The sequence below is a fragment of the Stegastes partitus genome, unplaced genomic scaffold (genome assembly GCF_000690725.1).
Source record: "Stegastes partitus isolate 25-593 unplaced genomic scaffold, Stegastes_partitus-1.0.2 Scaffold726, whole genome shotgun sequence".
Lineage (NCBI taxonomy): Eukaryota > Metazoa > Chordata > Actinopteri > Pomacentridae > Stegastes > Stegastes partitus.
Window position 1 is genome coordinate 235936 of NW_007578457.1, and position 19061 is coordinate 254996.

Below are 19061 nucleotides of genomic sequence, written 5' to 3' on the forward strand. Positions count from 1 at the left end.
TGGAGACGCTCTGTGGAGGTCCGGCTTCAGATGATCATGTGCTGAGTACAGTAGGTGATGGGAGGAGGAGGCTGCTGGCTCTGAACCGTCTACCGGATCGTCTGCGCTGTGTTCAGGATGATACATGTGCAAGAAATCTTCTGAGCCTGTCTGACAGCAGGTCTTTCAAAGAGAGCTGTGAGGGACGGATCCGCTGCGTTTGTCACCAGACTGCTGATTCTAGCTTCTGACTGGACGCTGCTGGAGCCCGTCGTCTTCAGCACTCGTGTAGAAAGCTTTATGACCGCTGGAGTCTTTAGAGGAAGTGAAGCCTTCGAGCTGGCTGCAGACAGATGATCAGCTCGTATGTTTCATCACCATCTGTTGTCACGTTGCATTCCCACACACCAAGAGCTGCTTCAGCAGCAGCAGCAGGGTCGTGGACGCTCACCTTTCTCAGGTCAAATGTAATTTCCTGTCAGCCGTCCCTCTGCAGCAGACTTTAAACAATGCTACCATCAGAGAAGATCAGTGTGACCAGGATGGATGAGCTCAGTGCTGCACTATTAGATTACATATATATATATATATACCTGCTGAAGGCTGTCAATTAAAAATGAACAAGACCATTTAGTTAAGAAAAGAACTCCTCCAGGGTCCAAATATGAAGCTCCATCTTTCCTTAGCATATTTACTGACTCTCTCAAAGCACTTCATTCCAGCTCAAGTTAAGGCTGCTAGTCTAAGGTCAGTACTGGAGATGGTACTGGGCAGGCCAGAGGATGCTGAACAACTGGACCACAGGCACAGAACAGTTAAAAGGAGAGAGTCTTCAATGAAACCCGTCTGGCCCTGTTGAGTTCTTGTTGCATATGTAGCTAAAAATCCCTTTAAGCAGATGTTGATCAGCTGTCAGGATGCCGACCATAACCTCAGCAGAGGTCAGTCTGTGGCCTCGACTCTCTCCAACAGAAGTCTGGAGGGTCGAACCTGAGAAAAAACCTCCATTTATGATGTTTCCATTCATCACTTTGTCCTGTTTGTCTGGAGTGACGAGCTGTTTCCTGCTGTGCTTCATATTTGGATGTTTTTCAAAGTACTCTCTGACCTGATCCTTGTTTATGAGTGAACACGGCCTCGCCTCCTCCTCCGGGTCAGGCCTGTTATTAGAAAAATGTCTTTTCTATCTGTCTGTCTGCTGCCATTTATTGCCGCTAATATAAATGAAGAAATGCAACGAGCTCCCATCACTCCACTGTTGTTCGTGTTTTATGCACTTCGATGCCGACCAGGTCAGGTCACGTACATGAAGGGCCACGGGTCGTCTCAGAGACCAGCACGAGACCTGTATGAGACCTGTATGAGACCTGTATGAGACCTGTATGGAGGACCTGTATGGAGGACCTGTATGGAGACCTGTATGGNCCTAACCCTGACCTAACCCTGACCTACCCCTAACTCTGATCTAACCCTGACCTAACACTAACCCTGACCTAAGCCTGACCTAACCCTGATCTAACCCTAACCCTGACCTAACCCTGACCTAATCCTAACCTTACCCTGACCTAACCCTGATCTAACCCTAACCCTGACCTAACCCTGACCTAATCCTAACCTTACCCTGACCTAACCCTAACCCTGACCTAACCCTAACCTAACCCTGACCTAACCCTGACTTAATCCTAACCTAACCCTGACCTGGCCCTGACCCACCTGTAGCTGCTGGAGCTCGCTGTGCTGTCACGGCTGCTCAACTTTGTCCTTGAAATGTTGAATTACAGTATTTACTGAAATAAAAGTCCTGCTTTTGTATCCTCTCGTGTCCATCTACACTTTCTGTTTATACGAGTCAGATCAGAGTTTTTCAAATCCTCCTCGAGGGCTCTGCAGACGTTTTGGTGTATAATTGGTTGATAATTTTTTTATGCAAATAAATGAAAGTGTTTGGGAATTAATACTGGGTGTATTTTATCTGTCTTCCATAAAACACTGTGATGGAATAATTTTGTTCCATATGTGTTAAAACTTTGTTGTGTTTGAAATTGTTTCCCTGCATTGAAGGTGCTTGACCGTAATAATTCAGAGAAAATCTGTAAAACAACAACATTTCTCTGCAAAATATTTTTACTAGTATTTGCATTTATTTGAAACAAATCTTTATTTAAATTAGTATGTTTTACTTTAGCTTTATGGTTTATGTTTGCCAGTCATGTTTCCTTACTTGTATTACTAATAATCTTTATTTATGGCACTGTTCAGAATGTGGTTTCCAACGTGCTACACAGGGCAGCACAAAAACACAGAAATCATACAAATACACAGATAAAAGTACAGCAAGGTGGAAAAAATCAACACCAGAGTCGAATGTNTGACGATGATGATGATGATGATGATGATGATGCTGCTGATGATGATGATGATGACGATGATGATGATGATGATGCTGATGATGATGATGATGATGATGATGATGATGATGATGATGATGATGAAGTGTGCATTGCCAGTAGACATCAGACCAGGCCGAGGTTTCCATTTTTCCCTTCCAGCTTTTGTACTGGCTGGATTTGATCAGCTCTGTTAATGGACGTTCACAGACATCCATTGAACTATGTGCAGATACTGTATGTGTGTGTTCTAACAGTGTTGCTTCTGCTCCACAGCTCAGCGTTCGGGCCCAGCAAACAGGAGGAGGAGGACTATGAAGATGTACCCATAAACAAGACATGGGTCCTGTCCCCGAAGGTCTATGAGAGCGATGTCACTTTGATTCTAAACAAACTGCTGCAGGGCTACGACAACAAGCTACGGCCCGACATCGGAGGCAAGTCAATGCATCTTGTTCTGTCCCCTCAAAAGAAGTGTGTGGAGACTGTGCAGCTGTCTGGGGAGATCCTTCCTCTGGGGGATGTTCTCGTCCCCTGTGACCTTCTAAGCTTCAGCAGGTATAGGTAGAAAATGTGATGTGGCCCAAAGCCATCAGCTAAACGGGCCTTTGGACACAGAGGCAGCGCTGCAGGGCGGTTAGTTGGTTCTTAGTTCTGCTTTTAGTGGCAGTTCGGTGCAGAGCCCCCATGCTGTTTGAACTTCAGCATTTATCTTGTTATGAGGAGCTGCTGTGACATGACCCTGGTGATGATCACAACTTTGTTCCTTTCTTTTCATTAGCAGCTGAAGATGATCAGTTATCTGAAGCCCATGCATGCTGGGCGTTCTCTGCTACGGCGTTGTTTTGTGTCTTCTATGTGAAGCATCGGTTCTGCTGGCAGTTCTCCAGAGCAGAGGACTGCTGCCACCACGCCATGTGAGCATCACTTGACCGGAGACACGGTGGACACTGACCTGCTGTCTCGTGACTCCTGGTCGACTCCTGACCATCCTGACTGACCATCTCCCAGCAGCTGGTGGTAGCTAGCTAGCTAGCGCTTCCTTCCTGATGGTGGCAGGAACACAGCTGAGCACGTTCACCTGCCAGCAGCTGTTTGAACATTTGAGTTTGGATCTGAGACCTCTTTGAAATTACTCCAAGGCCTTTTTTGGCCTGTTCATGTCAATGACTTGCTTTCTGGAATCTGTACTCAGCTTCACTGACGTTTTATTGTCGTGTTTGTGGCAGAGTTCAGTCACTTTGTGAGAAGGGTCTAGTTTAGATTGGCTGTAGGCGCTGGTGGTCACTCAGCAGAAGGTAGGAGGTCATGCTGCTTCACATGTGTCTTTTTTTTTTACATATGTTTGGCTAACCAAGCAGCACAGTGTGAGCTGATGCTGTCTGTGTCAATCAGTGTGTTTGTGCTGCTTCACAGTGAGGCCAACAGTGATCGAGACCGCTGTGTATGTGAACAGCATTGGACCAGTGGACCCCATCAACATGGTGAGATGCTGCTTCTGATTTCTCACTGTGTTTTTGCTGATTTAATGTTTAACAGACAAATCCTTGAGCCTACAAATAAAGCTAAGCAACCAGCAGGTGTTTTCAGTGTCTGTCTTTACAGTTTGTAGGAAGTCCTGAGGACTGGATCTCTGTCCCGTAGTGGCTGTTTATTGTCCAACCCTCAATTTCCGATTCTGACATCAACCGATACCGATGTATGTGGGCTATTTACCTCATTTTAGGTACCATCTAGGGCTGGTCCAAATACCAATATCTGGGCTCTGGATATTCGGGCGACTATGACAGGATATTATTCATTTACTTGTATTATTTGTTTCTTTATTTATTACCAGTGAAGGGCATTCAAACAAACTCAAATATAAAATAAAAACATTTAGAAAATGACACATCTACCTAATGAATTAAATTATGTTTGATATTTGAATACATATATAATGTATAAATAAGAGCGGTAGTGCAGAACAGCAGCACATCTTTACAAGAACGGACCTGATCTTATCTTTGTCTCTATGTGAGGAGCTACCGACACTCTGCTCTGTACCAGGATCAGGACTCTGTCTACATGTTCGGGGAGGAGTGAAGTCCTGGTTTTGTTCACAGTGTAGCGACGGGGTGGAAGTGGCCGGGTTAGGGTTCGGGTCACACAGGCAGTGTTTGGCTGCTGATGCCTGGTCATGGTTCTGTTTCCAGCATCCAAGTGGGCCAGACTGGACTTTACTGGAGTCCACCAAACACTGCTTCGTCTCTCGCTCGGCACTTTGATCTTGTTGCTCCGGGTGTTGATCGTCGGACTCCGACAGCATCAGCATGGACATCTCCTGCTGCTTTGTTTTTTTCTGGGGGTGGCAGCAGCAGCGTCCTCGCCACGCCTTCCTGTCGCCTCCTGAACCGCGAGCCGCTGGTGCACATGCTCAGCCAATTTTGAGATCCAGCGGATTCGGATCTCAAAATTGATATCGGGATGTCACCACAACAACTGGATATTCAGATGTTCAGGTCCAGCCCTGGTACCGTCACATATCTCCTGTTCTAGTGTTAGTGATTCACAGCCGGCTTGGTCCTGCAGCCACACGAACACAGGCATTGTTTTATCGGTTTAATTATAGGCAAAAAGAAACTGTGGTTGGGACATCCCTGGTTCTCTGGGATCCATGGATGTCTGCACCAGATGGCACCGCGGTCTGACCCGAACACAGTTCTTTGGAAGTGTTAATATTACACAAGGTCCACGCAGTAGTCTACAAGAGATGAGAAGACATGGATGTTTTGTTTTTTCTAATGCGCTTCATTTCCAAACTCTGTTGCAGGAGTACACGATCGACATCTTCTTTGCTCAGACCTGGTATGATAGCCGACTGAAGTTCAACAGCTCAATGAAGCTGCTCATGCTCAACAGCAACATGGTCGGCAAAATCTGGATCCCCGACACGTTCTTCAGGAACTCCCGCAAGTCAGATGCCCATTGGATCACGACTCCCAACCGCCTTCTGAGGCTGTGGAGCAACGGGAGAGTCATGTACACCTTGAGGTAGGACTGCTGTCAGTTTGCTCTCCTTTAGGTAGAAACTTTGACCAATGCCTTGAATATATTTGTTGTTTGTACAGATTAAGTGTGTGCATGTGTAACTTTGTGGCCTGTCATGACTTTTTCTGTATCCATTGGTGTAATTACAGAGAGAACATGAAGTACTCTTTCTGTGTTTAGGGAACTAAACAATGCTGACACTTGATGTTTTACTGTCACAATTCTGTTTTTGTCAGGTTGACTATTAATGCGGAGTGTTACCTTAAGCTGCATAACTTTCCAATGGATGAACATTCGTGTCCGCTGGAGTTTTCAAGCTGTAGGTGGTCACATGTATTTCCCTCTCTTTTTTGAACCCGTCATCTCGACTTCAACTTCTGTAACATGGCCAGAAAGAGAGGCTTCTGTACAGGCTAGCATAGCGCCATAGCCCTTATTCTTTCTTCTTGCCAAAAGGCCCATCTGCTTGAGGCTGCTCTCTCTATGCCTGTACCAATCTATCATCTGCTCCACCAGCAGAGAGAGGAGCCACACAGTCCCATTGTCTTTGACAGACTTAATGAATTAGGCACCCATTCCTCGTCTGATTCATGCTGTCTGTGTCATCCTCCATCCGTCTCCTGCATTGTGCTTTGTCCTCTCATGATCTGAATCTTCCACACACAAGAGAAAGAGTCACACACGCCATGTAGTCGATTATATTCATGTACATATATCTTAAACCTTAGCCATGGCCACTGTATTTCTCTGAGTATCACCAACTGTTGTGATTTGCATATAACCTAAAACCCAACCTTGAAGTATTAGAACAGTCATACAGGCATCTTTGGAAGACATTTCTGACCAAAAACACATTTCCTTGAGAATTTGGACTATTTCCAGTCTTGTAAACACGAGGCGTCTTCACCACTGCAGGCTCAACAAACCAACTTCAGGAGTCTCTGACCTCCTTTAATGCAGACGTCAGGTAGAGCAGTTATGATGTGTGTTGGTCACATCTACACTAAGTACTGCAGGAATGACAGTCAAAGCTGACTTGCACTGAAAGCATAGCCTGTTACTGCTCTTTGAAGAACTGTCATGAGAATGTGCAGGTCATGATAAGGTGAATGCTCCCCGCTCCCTGTGATGCACCGCACACCAAATGTCACATGTGACTTTTCTGTTCCATATTGCAGGTGTTAGGAAGCAACTAATTGATCTGTTATGCGTCTGTGTTGGGGGTTTCTACAGATGGTTATCCCAAGAATGAGATCATGTACCGGTGGCAGAGACGGGCGGTGGAGGTGGCCGACCAGCGCTACTGGAGGCTCTACCAGTTTGCCTTTGTAGGGCTGAGGAACACTTCTGACGTGGCACACACACAGTCAGGTTAGAGGTCATCAGCCAGTCGTCTCACCTGCTGCCAGCCTTGGCTTTGATGTTGATGTTACAAGAAGTGTAAAGTCCAACATTATCACGTGGACTTGACGTGTTCTTGTGCTGCGTTTGTTAACTTTCAGGGGAATATGTGATCATGACGATCTTTTTTGACCTGAGTCGCAGAATGGGCTACTTCACAATTCAGACGTACATCCCATGCAGCATGATTGTGGTCTTGTCCTGGGTATCCTTCTGGATCAACAAGGATGCAGTCCCAGCCCGCACATCTCTAGGTTTAGTGTTTTCTTATTTCAAGCCCTGAACTAGTCAGAGTTCAAACTTTCATTGTTCTGTGTGTCCTTGTGCTGAGCATCGATCTTTGAGATACGACAACGTTCTAAAGTCTTTAAAGGCCAGAAAACTTGTAGTTATCAGCTTCCTACACTGAGTAGAGATAAGATCAAACATTGGTTGTGTCATAGTTGAGCCCTGAATATCCAGAACTTGTAATATTTGACAACCACGACCTGTTTCTGTGCCGACCCATCCAGGGATCACTACCGTGCTTACCATGACGACTCTCAGCACCATCTCCAGGAAGTCACTGCCAAAAGTCTCCTACGTCACCGCTATGGATCTGTTTGTCTCTGTCTGCTTCATCTTCACCTTCGCCGCGCTCATGGAGTACGGCACGCTACACTACTTCACCAGCAACAGACAGACCAAGAAGTCAAAAGCCAACAGCAACACTCAGGTACCGAGCGCTCGTTGTTCTCTTCTTTCTGTAGAAGGTGAGGTTTTGTTTGGAGTCCACTAAACGGTGACCTACTAAAATACCTGCATGCTGCCTCCACAGCAGAGAGCCTCCAGCATGGTGAACATCCGCCCCGGCACGTCCCTGCTGCAGATGAACAACATCGTGCCCTACCACGAGGAGGACGACTATGCTTATGACTGTTTAGATGGAAAAGATTGCACCAGCTTCTTCTGCTGCTTTGATGACTGCCGTTCAGGTGCCTGGCGTGAAAACAGGGTGCATGTGCGAGTTTCCAAGATCGATTCTTATTCACGAATATTCTTTCCCACTGCTTTTGGCCTTTTCAATCTGGTCTACTGGATTGGTTATCTGTATCTATAAAACCAATACCTACAAATAGGACAGCTGGAGTTTAACGTCTGCAAGCATTTCACAGAAATACAGCTGCATAGCTAGAGTACCAGAAGACATAATAGCTACTTAGCAAACTGACACTGAATATACACGCCTAGTGACCCCCTGACTGGAATTGGGCTTGACCAATAGTTATCACTCTCTCCTGCAGCTTGTCCAGCATCTTCATCCAGTGCAAGAGCAAGAAAAACAATGAAAAGAAGCCTGAATGTCCATGAATTTAGTTGTTGACATTAGAACTAGTTAAAATGTTTGCACAAGTAAAACTCCAGCCGACACCGCGGAGATATTGCCATTACACTTAAAGAGATACCCCAAAGCTGGTTTACTGTTTGTGACCCTGCTATTGATGTTGTTGTGAAGCAGAGAGGAGGCAGCAGTATACCTATACATGATACTGTGGTTGTTCCTGATCTAATGAGGCAGACGAGCAGCTCGTAGGATGGAAACACTTTTTCAACAATTCAGCAAATGAGATTTAAAACATCAGTTTTTAAAACCTATGACTATTGGTTCACACATCCAGGGAGCATATCTTTAAATATGTGAACAACCTAATTGTTCCCAGGGTTCTATTTTTGTAGGCAACACCTCACAGTACTACGACTCGTGAGGTCAGACTGGGTCGGCCTCTGCTCACTATCGACTGCGTGGGATGAATTTGTAGCTTCTGTCATGTTCGATGACGGTTGTTTTTAAAGCAGCCAGATTTTATACACAAGTTACAAAACAAATGTGAGAATTGACCCGTTCTGTTCAGACACCTCGGTCCTGGTTCCAAGTCCAAACTGGTCGTTTCCTTTCTGAACATGTTGTGAGATGACGTCCTTTACAACACAGACCATGAAGTTCTGGAATTTGTTTTTATACGGCTGTGTTGCATGTGAAAGGCTCTTTAGAAATGGCAGAGGTTCATACATTTGCCGAGAAGGTTTTTATGTTCTAATTGACACTGAAATGGGAACCACTGTGCAGCCTGCTCACCATCCACCACAGCTGGACCAGTCAGCAGCTGATCAGGGCTCATGACAACCAGACGTTACACCACCGCTCCTGTCCTCTGCTGAATGTCCAGTCTGGTGCTGGATGAAGCTGCTGCTATGGTTCTGTACAAGTTTAATCAAGGCACATGTGAGCCCTCTTTATGAGGTTCACAGCTCAGCATCCACCTATTTGCAACACAGCTGGAGCATCATGGTTGTTCCTGCAGTAACAATGACATTTCACTTCAGCCTGAGGATTCAACGTCTAAGACTTGTTTGTGCATGAAACTGAACCGTGACCACGATTAGCCAGTTCCCCTGAACCACGCACAGCACGCAGCTGGTTGTGTCTGTTAGCTTAGCAACAGGTGAAGCTATGAGCATGTGTTATGCTGTGGCCTCAGCAAAGCCCCAAAGCGCCATGAAGACAAGTTCCCCTTTTCATTCATCCTTTCATGCATCTATCCATTCCCAGGTCAGGTCCCTGTTCACCCAGCAGTCCAAGGCCTACAGTCCTGCTGACCCACAATCAGTCCATCCGTTCATCTCATGCTCCATGTTCCTGTCACCATGGACTTAGAATTGGAGGGGCTGTCTCTGATCGGAGTCACGTCACAGTCAGCGAGTCCAACACTACGACCAATACGAACGCTGCTCTGACTGGTTGTATAAGTGTAAACTGGAATATTTCAAGCCTTAATTTGTTTTAACTTTCATGGTAGCGGCTTATAGCTCATAAGCCCGTCATCCAGAGGTCTGACGGGGTAGAGAGCTGGCCCCTTGTTCCAGAGGTTTGACAGCTGGCCTCCTATCCTGAAGAGACGTGTCAACCACACCAGCCAAATCCTTTATCGTCAGTTCCGCCATATGTACAGGACATGGACGGAGACCCTGGTGCAAACATAGAAACGAGTATTTACATATGTGAAAACAGTGAAAGCCCCTCCCCAGCCAGAGTTCAAACGCAGCAGCGCTCAGCTGGGGGCTTGTTCGTTCAGTCATCATGGTGGAGAAGCCCAGAGCCTTTGCTCTGTGTGGAGCTCTGTCTAGCTGGTGTTGCTCCACCGTCCCCACTATCTCCAGTTTCCTCCCCACCAGAGAGGTAGCGTTCCACGTCCTGAGGACCAGTTAGTGCCGGCTGACCCCAGTGCATGGTGGGCTCATTGGACGGTGGCTTCGTGTCGTGCCGAGGCTCAGCCAGCTCCCCTCCCAGGACTGGCTGATTTCTATTCCAGGCAAGGGGCTGCAGCTTGGTTTTGGCAGATGAAGTGGAGTCCTTCATTCCTCCCCTTGCCCATGGATCAGACAGTGAGCTCACATTGTCTCTCCCCTAAAATCAGTTTGCCAATGGAGCCCATGCATCTAGCAGCATAGCTCACCCCTCCGCCCTAAGGTGGCCATTGTTTTAGTGGTATGGGGCAAGTGAGGTATTGGGGTATGCCATGTGTGAGCTTCAGCGGTCCTGGCTAATTAAGTTCTCACCTCCTGACACAGGGAGCTGCTGCAACAGTCCTGGGTTGCAGACATTTCCTTCTCAATGGGACAACTAGCAAAAACAATAAAGCTGTGGCTTCAATGGTAGAGAGGCTCATCAGTTATAAAGTGAGATGGTGTTTGCCCCTGTTAGATAGTTCCCTGTATTACTATTCTCTCACATGTTCAGGACAGAAGGCGTGAGGGCTTTTGTGTAGCCAAGGATTGTGTCCACTAACATGTGTAGGATGGAATCATTTGTTTGCTTTATAATGAATGTGCAAACCATAGAAGTAGATCTGTAGGATGAACCTGTGCCATTATTAAAGAATATATCTGTGATGACGTTCTTTTTTCATTGGCGGCTGCTGAGCATTTTATGTAAATAGTATTTAGAAAAAGAATCAGCTTTCAGCCCGAACACACCTGTGCTCTGTTTGAACTGTGGATCCAGACAAATGGACGAACACCGGACTTGTTGCTGTATTATTAAAAACAAACACACAAGTGAATGCTACTTTACATTTTTTTAATGCTCTAAAATATCAGAGAGGAAATATGAGAACGCAGACACCATGAGAGGAACAGCTGGACCGACAATAAATAGATGCAGACTTTAAGTTCTTGACCTTTCCAGATACACCAAAGAAACTGGTAAATAAAATGTAGTAGCATGCCCTATATATCTGTAGAAGATCATATCTTTATCCTTATAACAGTGTCTCCATGTTGCCCAGGCTCCATCTGGCTGATTAATTGAATTACCCAGACTTCAGGAAGAAGTCATGTCTTAGGTCTCCATAAGAAGTTGTTTTAACTCATACAAGCTTCTAACGTAATGAAAGACAGATTAATCTATGCAAACATGGACATTGTTGAAACTGACCTTGTGATCATTTTGGTTTTATGTTCTTGTAAACGAGTGATGTACAATTTGTCAAATTATTTCTTCATTGCTATTGAAAAACAGGAGTTGATTATTTAGATTATTGACACAAAAGTGAGTCGAGTCCGTGGAAGACGAGTCCAAACTCTGTAATCCTTTATCTCCAGCGTTGTCCTGATCAGTTCCTAAACATCCCACTGATACCTAGGTCAGCTCTACAACACCAAAGTTGTCTTATAACTGGTTGGAGACACGTTTTCAGGAAGTGCTTCAGATCACCGTACAAAAAGTAGATTTCCTAATTCTTCACTTTACCAGTTGCCTTGAGGCCAGGGGACTTCACAAAGTTTGCGGCCTCACCTGGAAACAAAGAGCGTAACTCCCATTTTAGGGGACACCTGTGGACTGAAACGTCTCCTATCGCTGACCACAAAAACTCCAGTGTTTGAAGCAATCAAAGCAAAAGGGGAGGAAAGCTTGTAGCTGGAGTCCTGCTGCTCCAGGACCATGTTCACACACTGAAGGTGGCAGAAGCAGAAGCAGCCAATGAGCTTTGAGCTGTTGCTCAACCCGCCTGGCGCCGTCGGACTTCTGTTTTCCTACTTGTGTGTTCGCTACTTTCAGAATGAAAATGAAGTCATGCAGCTGCTGAGGAGTGTCTGGAGGCTCTAGATGGGACAGCAGAGCTTGTTAAGCCAACACAAGAACAACCTTTCTGATGTTTTCTAGTGAGGCCGAGAACTTTTGAAGGACCCTCCTCCATTCAGTATGAAGTATATTTCCACAGCACCAGTTGCACCTGGACTCACCTCTCTGATGTTCTGAGTTCACCTTCTGCTGGTTGTTTCTCAGAGGCCTCCAGCAGCTCAGAGGTGTAGCGCTCTCCACTCTTCATGGGTTTATGGGTCGTGTAGTTGTCTGTCCTTCAATGTATTTTTTAAATCGGCATTTCTTGCCTTCATTTGTGTGCACCAACCAAGTAGAGGATTTTAGATGTAACCTTTAAATGTCCACACGTTGTACAGCTGTTGACATCCGAGCCAGAACCTTCATTACACAGCAGGGAGGAGGTCCACCAGAACATTAGAGCCACCAAAACCACAAGAATTCCACTGCAGCAGCAAAATCCTCAACTTTAGGCCCATCCATCCATCCATCCATCCATCCATCCATCCATTCATTCATCCATCCATCCATCATCCATCCATCATCCATCCATCCATCCATCCATCCATCATCCATCCATCCATCCATCATCCATCCATTCATCCATCCATCCATCCATCCATCCATTCATCCATCCATCCATCCATCCATCCATCCATCCATCCATTCATTCTTTATTTTGAAATAAGGAATTCAGATCACAGTCTTATGTAGCATGAAAAACACTCTTCATAATCTGTAAACTCTTTTCTCCAGAAACACTGGTTAGACATGTTTGCCAGATTCTGATTATGACATTTAATTATAGCAAACTGGGTCAGATATACTGATCTTTGGAGGACATCTTTGAGTTCTATTTGGATGATCTGTAGGGAATTAAATTCATATTATAAACTGAATATGCAGAAATGATTCACAGCATAATGAACATATTTGGTTTTCTTCTTTTCCACATGCAGTCGCTGCGTCGCTGACTATATTAATTGCAGAGTATAATATGAAGAACTGTATCTTATGTTTGCACTGAAGACTTCTACCTGAATACGGTAGACTAGTTCCCAGTAGTTCCCAGTAGTTCCCAGTAGTTCCCAGTAGTTCCCAGTAGCTCCCAGTAGTTTCTGCCTTCAGTCCCCGAAGCTTCAACGCTCCCATCCTGGCTTAATGAAATAATGGTTTTGTTGATGTGTGTTTAAACGAGTGTGAGTTTGTCTTTCAGTAATCTCTGTAAAGGGCAACTACATGTATTTACAAGCGGCTTGCTCTTGTAACTTCCGTATTTTTGACATTACGCTGAATAAACTTACTTATAAGTAGCTGAAGACTTCAAAATCAGATGCTGTATTTTTCAGCCCAGAAACCTCAAAAATATATGATGCGCTCATGTGCAGCAGGGCTGCCTGCTGTCCGGGCACACAGCGATGTTTTACCCTCGACTCAAGCCATAGAACACGTCTTTCATATCCCTGTACAGTGACATTATCTGTAAGTGTTGCTCATGTTGTATTGTGTCTACTAACTCAATACACTGTGATGAAATAAAGCAGTGCCTGGAAAAGTCAGAACGGTGTTTCACAGTTTAATGAACCACCACAGACACGATGAAGACTCTGGTGCACCATGAACAGCCAACCTACAGGAAGTCAGCGAGGACCTCCTCAGCAGAAGCCAGACCTACAGCCGTTGTCCTGTGAAGCTCTCTGAATGTCTGCTCATCATGTAGTCCTGTTCTCTTCATTCAGACCAACCCTAGACAAGGAAAAGAGCTTCTGCTGCAGGTCTCCAGAGAACATGTGTGATGTGTCCAACACGCTGGCTGAGGATTGAGCGCTGTGTGATCACGTGTTGTGAACTGCGCTGTACAAATAACACTGAAGTGAACTGAATTAAAAAGCTGCTGAACTAAGACCCATCGGACCCGTTAACCGGGTCTGTCTGGTGGTTTGTGTTCATCTGTAAATGACTTCTCACAAACGTGTTCATGCACTTAATAGCTCCTTTCTAATGAGCTGCCTTCGTCATGGTATTCTTCATGCTTTATATTTATTTTCAGGTGATATATTCACCTTCTTTATTCCTGTTTGGTTTTTAACGGTTCCAGGTCAGGGAGGACGGACCCGCTTCACTCAGTCAATACTGTTTAAAAGGTACAAAACCAGAGAAATACTCAATTACAGGATCACTGGATATGTTTATAACCAAGAACTGCAAAAACCAGAATGTCCTGGAGAGCTGGAGGTTTCATAGATGCCCATTTATTCAATCACAGCCCTGCACAGGTGGCCGACGCCATCCAATCAGGAGGCTGTACAAAGTGACAACAAGGTACAGTGGAGCGGTGCCATTAGTGTCGCGGTACAACACGCTCCAGGTGAGTCCGTCTGTTACCTCTGCATTATATACAACAAGACGACTGACTCATCCTTGTTGAAGTCGCTCAGGCCAGCCGAGCTGGACCATCATCAGAACCTGAACAGCAGCATGAACGCGGTGCAGAACGGTGCTACTGTTTGATGGAGTCCAGAGTCTCCAGAGCTGAGGAACGACGCCCCCCTGTGGAGATCAATGGAAATGGAAACGCACCACAACACAGAGAAAGAAGCAGCTCCACCCAACACGCCGTCGGCTGATGACTCCAGCTGTTGGTGTTCGTTTGACTTTAAAACACAGTAAAGACGCTGATGAAGCAAAAACTTCCTGCAAAAGGTTTTTATTGTCACCAGAAAATAAAGAGCAGCTACAGAACATGTGGAAAAAGCCCAACGAGGATCAAACATGGACCAGCTAACAGGAGTGACGTTAGAAAAAAGAAAACCAAGAAGACAGAACAGATCAGCTCAGTGCAGAACAACGTAGAACTCTGAACATGGACCAGGACTGAGGGGACAATATGAAGGTTTTCTTATCGGCAGCGCTGCTCTTCCTGCTCTGTCACCACACGTCAGTGTTCAGGCTGAGACATCAGCTGTCTGTGAAACCCGGATCAGAACCACTCAGCCTCCACTGCAGGAAGTCGGAGCAGTCGGGGACGACTGATGCCAGAGATCGTGTCTGACACAACCTTGGGCAGAGCTACGCTACACATGATGTCCAGGCTGGCCCAGAACCTGCAGGCTGGCCTCCAGGGTGACAGGGTTCTGGTATGGTTCAGACGGGTCGGGTCAGAAGGTGCCAGAGCAACCTTTAGTCATAAACAACGTCCAGAAACACGGCGTGCAGCAGGCGGAGGTCTGTCAGAAACAAACCAGAACGACCGAATGAGACGCATCACAGCTGGACTGAAGGCGTCCTGAAACCGGGCTGAGTCGGGTTCAGGTGACTGCTGTCAGTGGGGATGAGCTCTCACACCAGATCATCTGGGTCAGGGTTCAAGGCCTGATTTCTTCATCTTGGACTTCTGACCGTTAACTCCTACACAACAGAAACCCCACTGGTTTGGGTCTGTCCTCGTCCTGCATGGTACCGCGGTACTGAACGAGTCCAGAGACGCCTCTCTGTCAGTAACCTGCCTATCATGCAGACATTACAGCTACTGTGTTAAAGTACAGCTACTCAGGGCGGTGCACACATGAGCCAGTGGAGCAGAACTCACTGGGACCAGAACTCACTGGGACTAGAACTCACTGGGACTAGAACTGACTGGGACCAGAACTGACTGGGACCAGAACACACTGGGACTAGAACTCACTGGGACCAGAACTCACTGGGACTAGAACTGACTGGGACCAGAACTCACTGGGACCAGAACTCACTGGGACTACAGGAGACCTGATCAGTGACCTGTTATCATCAGAGTCAATCAGAACGTGACAGAAACACTCAACAGCTCCTCAGACATCCAACAGCACCAGAACCACGCGCTGCAGTCCGGTTGTATTCAGCCGTAGTTGACCTTGAATGTTGACCTCTAGTGGTCTTCACAGCTTTACTGGTCCTTCATGCTGAGCACTGGGTCCACCAGTTTATTATGAACATGCATTAAACCTAAAAAGAAAATGGAAAAGAAGCTACATTAAAACAGCATCCTGGATATAGAGTGTTGTGACGTGGCGGCTGCTCCTCGCAGCGCCACCATGTGTCGTGTTAGATGTGATGCAGCTGCTCTTAACTAAAGACGTTCTAGAACGACTTTCTGGTCAGCAGGGCGCTGGACAATGAACTGGTGCTGTGAAGGTTGAATGGCTGCTGTGCTCTGTATCCGATCACACTGACGTGGGCTGGACCATCACTGGTGGTACCGCCATATGGAGAAGATAAATATGCTGCGAACACCAGCTTTAATGTGGATGCAGAGTTCATGTAGGCTGACGAGGCCAGAGCGCGCTGTGGCCTGTTCAGCCCATCTAGAGACGGCTGCACCGTTTCCCTGCATGACATGAGCAGCTGGTTCAAGAGTCCAGACCAACCCTAACCAAGACCTTCTTCATCTCTACGGCCCTACGGGACATCACATACCAACCTGAGATGATGACTAGAGATAGCAGCATTTGTTTTTGTCTGCTGCCATCTGTGATGCTCAAAAAATACATTTGTGAGGCCCTGTATTTATATATTTCTATATTTATGTATTTATATGTGTGTGTATTTATATATTTATATGTGTGTGTATTTATGTATTTATATGTGTGTGTATTTATGTATTTATATGTGTGTGTATTTATGTATTTATATATTTATATGTGTGTGTATTTTTTGTTGGTACCTTTGAAATATTTGACGGTTTTGACTCGGAGCTCCAGGGTGGCGTCCTCGTCACAGACGAAGATGGTGCGTGGATGCTGCTGGAAGGCTGACACGGTCCACATGTGGTTCACGCCCTCCTCTATGGCTTTATACAGAGCGAAGGCTTTGTGTGCTCCGGTGATCAGAATCATCACCTGAGCACAGCAACACAACATCATCACGCCTGCAGCTACACGGATCCAGAAAAGTAGGAACAACAAGAGTCACACGATGGCGAGCGTGTGTGTTAAATATGTGATCTGAGCAGAACGAAGGCATTTAGAAACAGTGACCACATCATGGAGGAAACCTCGCTGTCGTCATGTGACTATATTGGAGAACATCGCATTATCAGGAGCTGCCTGTGAATCTGACCTCCTTGGCGTCCATGACAGTGCCGACCCCCACCGTCAGAGCCATGGTGGGAACCTTGGAGAGGTCATTGCTGAAGAAACGAGCGTTGGCTACGATGGTGTCCTTTGCCAGGGTTTTCACTCTGGTCCGGGACACCAGGCTGGAGCCCGGCTCGTTGAACGCTATGTGACCATCAGGGCCGATACCTACAAAGGACAAAGGACAGAAGTTTACATCACACCAGAGAAGAACGTATTGGTGTGACATCCACATTAAAACCACGTGTCTGACCTCCAACAAACAGCTCGATTCCTCCGGCCTCTGCGATCTTGTGCTCGTAGGCCTGACACTCCGCCTCCAGGTCCGCTGCATTCCCGTCCAGAATGTGGGCGTTGGCTGGATCGATGTCCGTGTGCTTGAAGAAGTTGTTCCACATGTAGGAGTGGTAGCTCTGAGAATGAGCACGAGGCAGACCTGGACAGACAAGCTTTCATTACAGCGACTGAATTCACCTCCACAGCAAAGCTGCAGACGATTGGCTGTTTGAAGGCCTGGCCGCGGCCAAACACACGACTGAAGGAATCAGGATGAAAATAAGCTGCCGTCGCTAAATGATGTCTAGCTTTTCACAGCTAGGTGGCGCTCTCTACGCACAGCTTCAGACTGATGACATCTAGGAGTGAGGATACTGGTTGGAAGAGCACCGACTCTACAGAACCAGTCCACTGAATAAGCTGCTGACAAACCCAGTAGAGCTGGAACCAGAACCTGGCCCGACTCACCTACATATTCATCCATGTTGAAGGTTTTCACATATTTGAATGAAATATCTCCACTTCTGTGGTACTCGATCAGCTTCTGGTAGCAGCCGTACGGAGTGCTCCCTGGAAGAGACGGCCACATCCCAGTCAAACCAGTAACACATGACACTGTGCCCAGCAACCCTCCAGCAGCACTCACCTGTAGGCAGGCCCAGAGTGAAGTACCGGTCAGCAGAGGGCTGGAACTGGATGATCCTGTTGCGGATGTACTTGGCGGCCCACTCACTGGCCAGCTCGTAGTCGTCCAGGATGACCAGCCTCATGGCCGCGAGCTGCTGTCAGCGGATCTAACCAAGTCCAAACTTAAACCCGGATCAGATGCGGGTCTGGTTCCAGCAGCAGAATGAGAAAAGACCACATCAAACTAAACGGACCACTGTGTGCGCCGGACTGATGATCAGAACCGTAAAGCTTTTTAAACACATGCACACGTGTTTGTTCTGGACGTCCACACGGCGGTTCTGTTAAATGGTCAGATTTTTGAATGGAGTCTGGTGGAGAGGCTGCAGCGCGGAGCGACTTCAGCTGGACGTCGGTTCTGCTGACCGTCAGAGAGTCCGACATGAGCAGCACTGAGCTGGTACCAGGCCCTGGCCAGCCAACACGCCCCGCTTCATGCAATCAGCTGATCGGGCAGGACGGAAGTGCTCGTCACATGATCGACTGTCAGGCTTTCAGTGTCACGTACGGAAGGCCACGAGGGCCAAAACAACAAAACCGACCAGAACACGAACAACACCAGTAAGGATACTGATGATACTGTAGCTGTGTCCGGAATCCCCCACTCACTCCCTACTCCCTACATAGTGATCACTACGTAGTGATCATTATATAGTGACCACTATATAGTGCACTATATAGTCATCATTATATAGTGACCACTAGGTAGTGATCACTACCTAGTGATCACTACCTAGTGATCACTACCTAGTGATCATACATAGATATCACTACATAGTGATGACTATATAATGAGCAGCTCGGCTCAGCATCCCTTCGGACGCTGCTCCAGCTGTTTGTTAATCACGTCGCTCGCTATGCGCGATTTGTGCTGCACCAGCGTAGCACAAACACATCAAATTAACAGTTTATTGCGTAGCTAAGAAATCAAATTAAATCCAGTTTATTGTCATTTTGCTGGACACACCAGATGAGAGCGTTTCTTCAGGATCCACTAACTAGAAGCAGTTTAAATAAAGTGCTGTAGTTTGTCCAAATCACAACCGAGCG

The 19061-nt window shown here is 46.5% G+C and overlaps 2 protein-coding genes across 2 annotated transcripts in view; one reads left to right on the forward strand and one right to left on the reverse strand.

The window, feature by feature from the left end:
- The window catches only part of gabrg1 (gamma-aminobutyric acid type A receptor subunit gamma1), a 10739-nt gene extending 2843 nt beyond the window's left edge, over positions 1–7896 (forward strand). The window contains exons 3-10 of the mRNA XM_008291213.1: positions 2643–2803; positions 3783–3850; positions 5179–5399; positions 5633–5715; positions 6630–6767; positions 6899–7051; positions 7310–7512; positions 7615–7896. Of these exons, the coding sequence (XP_008289435.1) occupies positions 2643–2803; positions 3783–3850; positions 5179–5399; positions 5633–5715; positions 6630–6767; positions 6899–7051; positions 7310–7512; positions 7615–7896 (1309 nt within the window). The remainder of the gene's footprint in view (positions 1–2642; positions 2804–3782; positions 3851–5178; positions 5400–5632; positions 5716–6629; positions 6768–6898; positions 7052–7309; positions 7513–7614) is intronic.
- Positions 7897–14628: 6732 nt separating this feature from the next.
- LOC103364179 (glucosamine-6-phosphate isomerase 2) lies at positions 14629–18445 on the reverse strand. Its single transcript, XM_008291205.1, has 6 exons — positions 17971–18445; positions 17793–17894; positions 17302–17484; positions 17032–17216; positions 16637–16811; positions 14629–15918 (listed from the first exon to the last, which is right to left on the reverse strand). Exons 1-6 carry the CDS (start codon positions 18092–18094, stop codon positions 15860–15862), a joined length of 828 nt encoding a protein of 275 aa, XP_008289427.1. The 5' UTR covers positions 18095–18445; the 3' UTR covers positions 14629–15859.
- Positions 18446–19061: the final 616 nt, after the last annotated feature.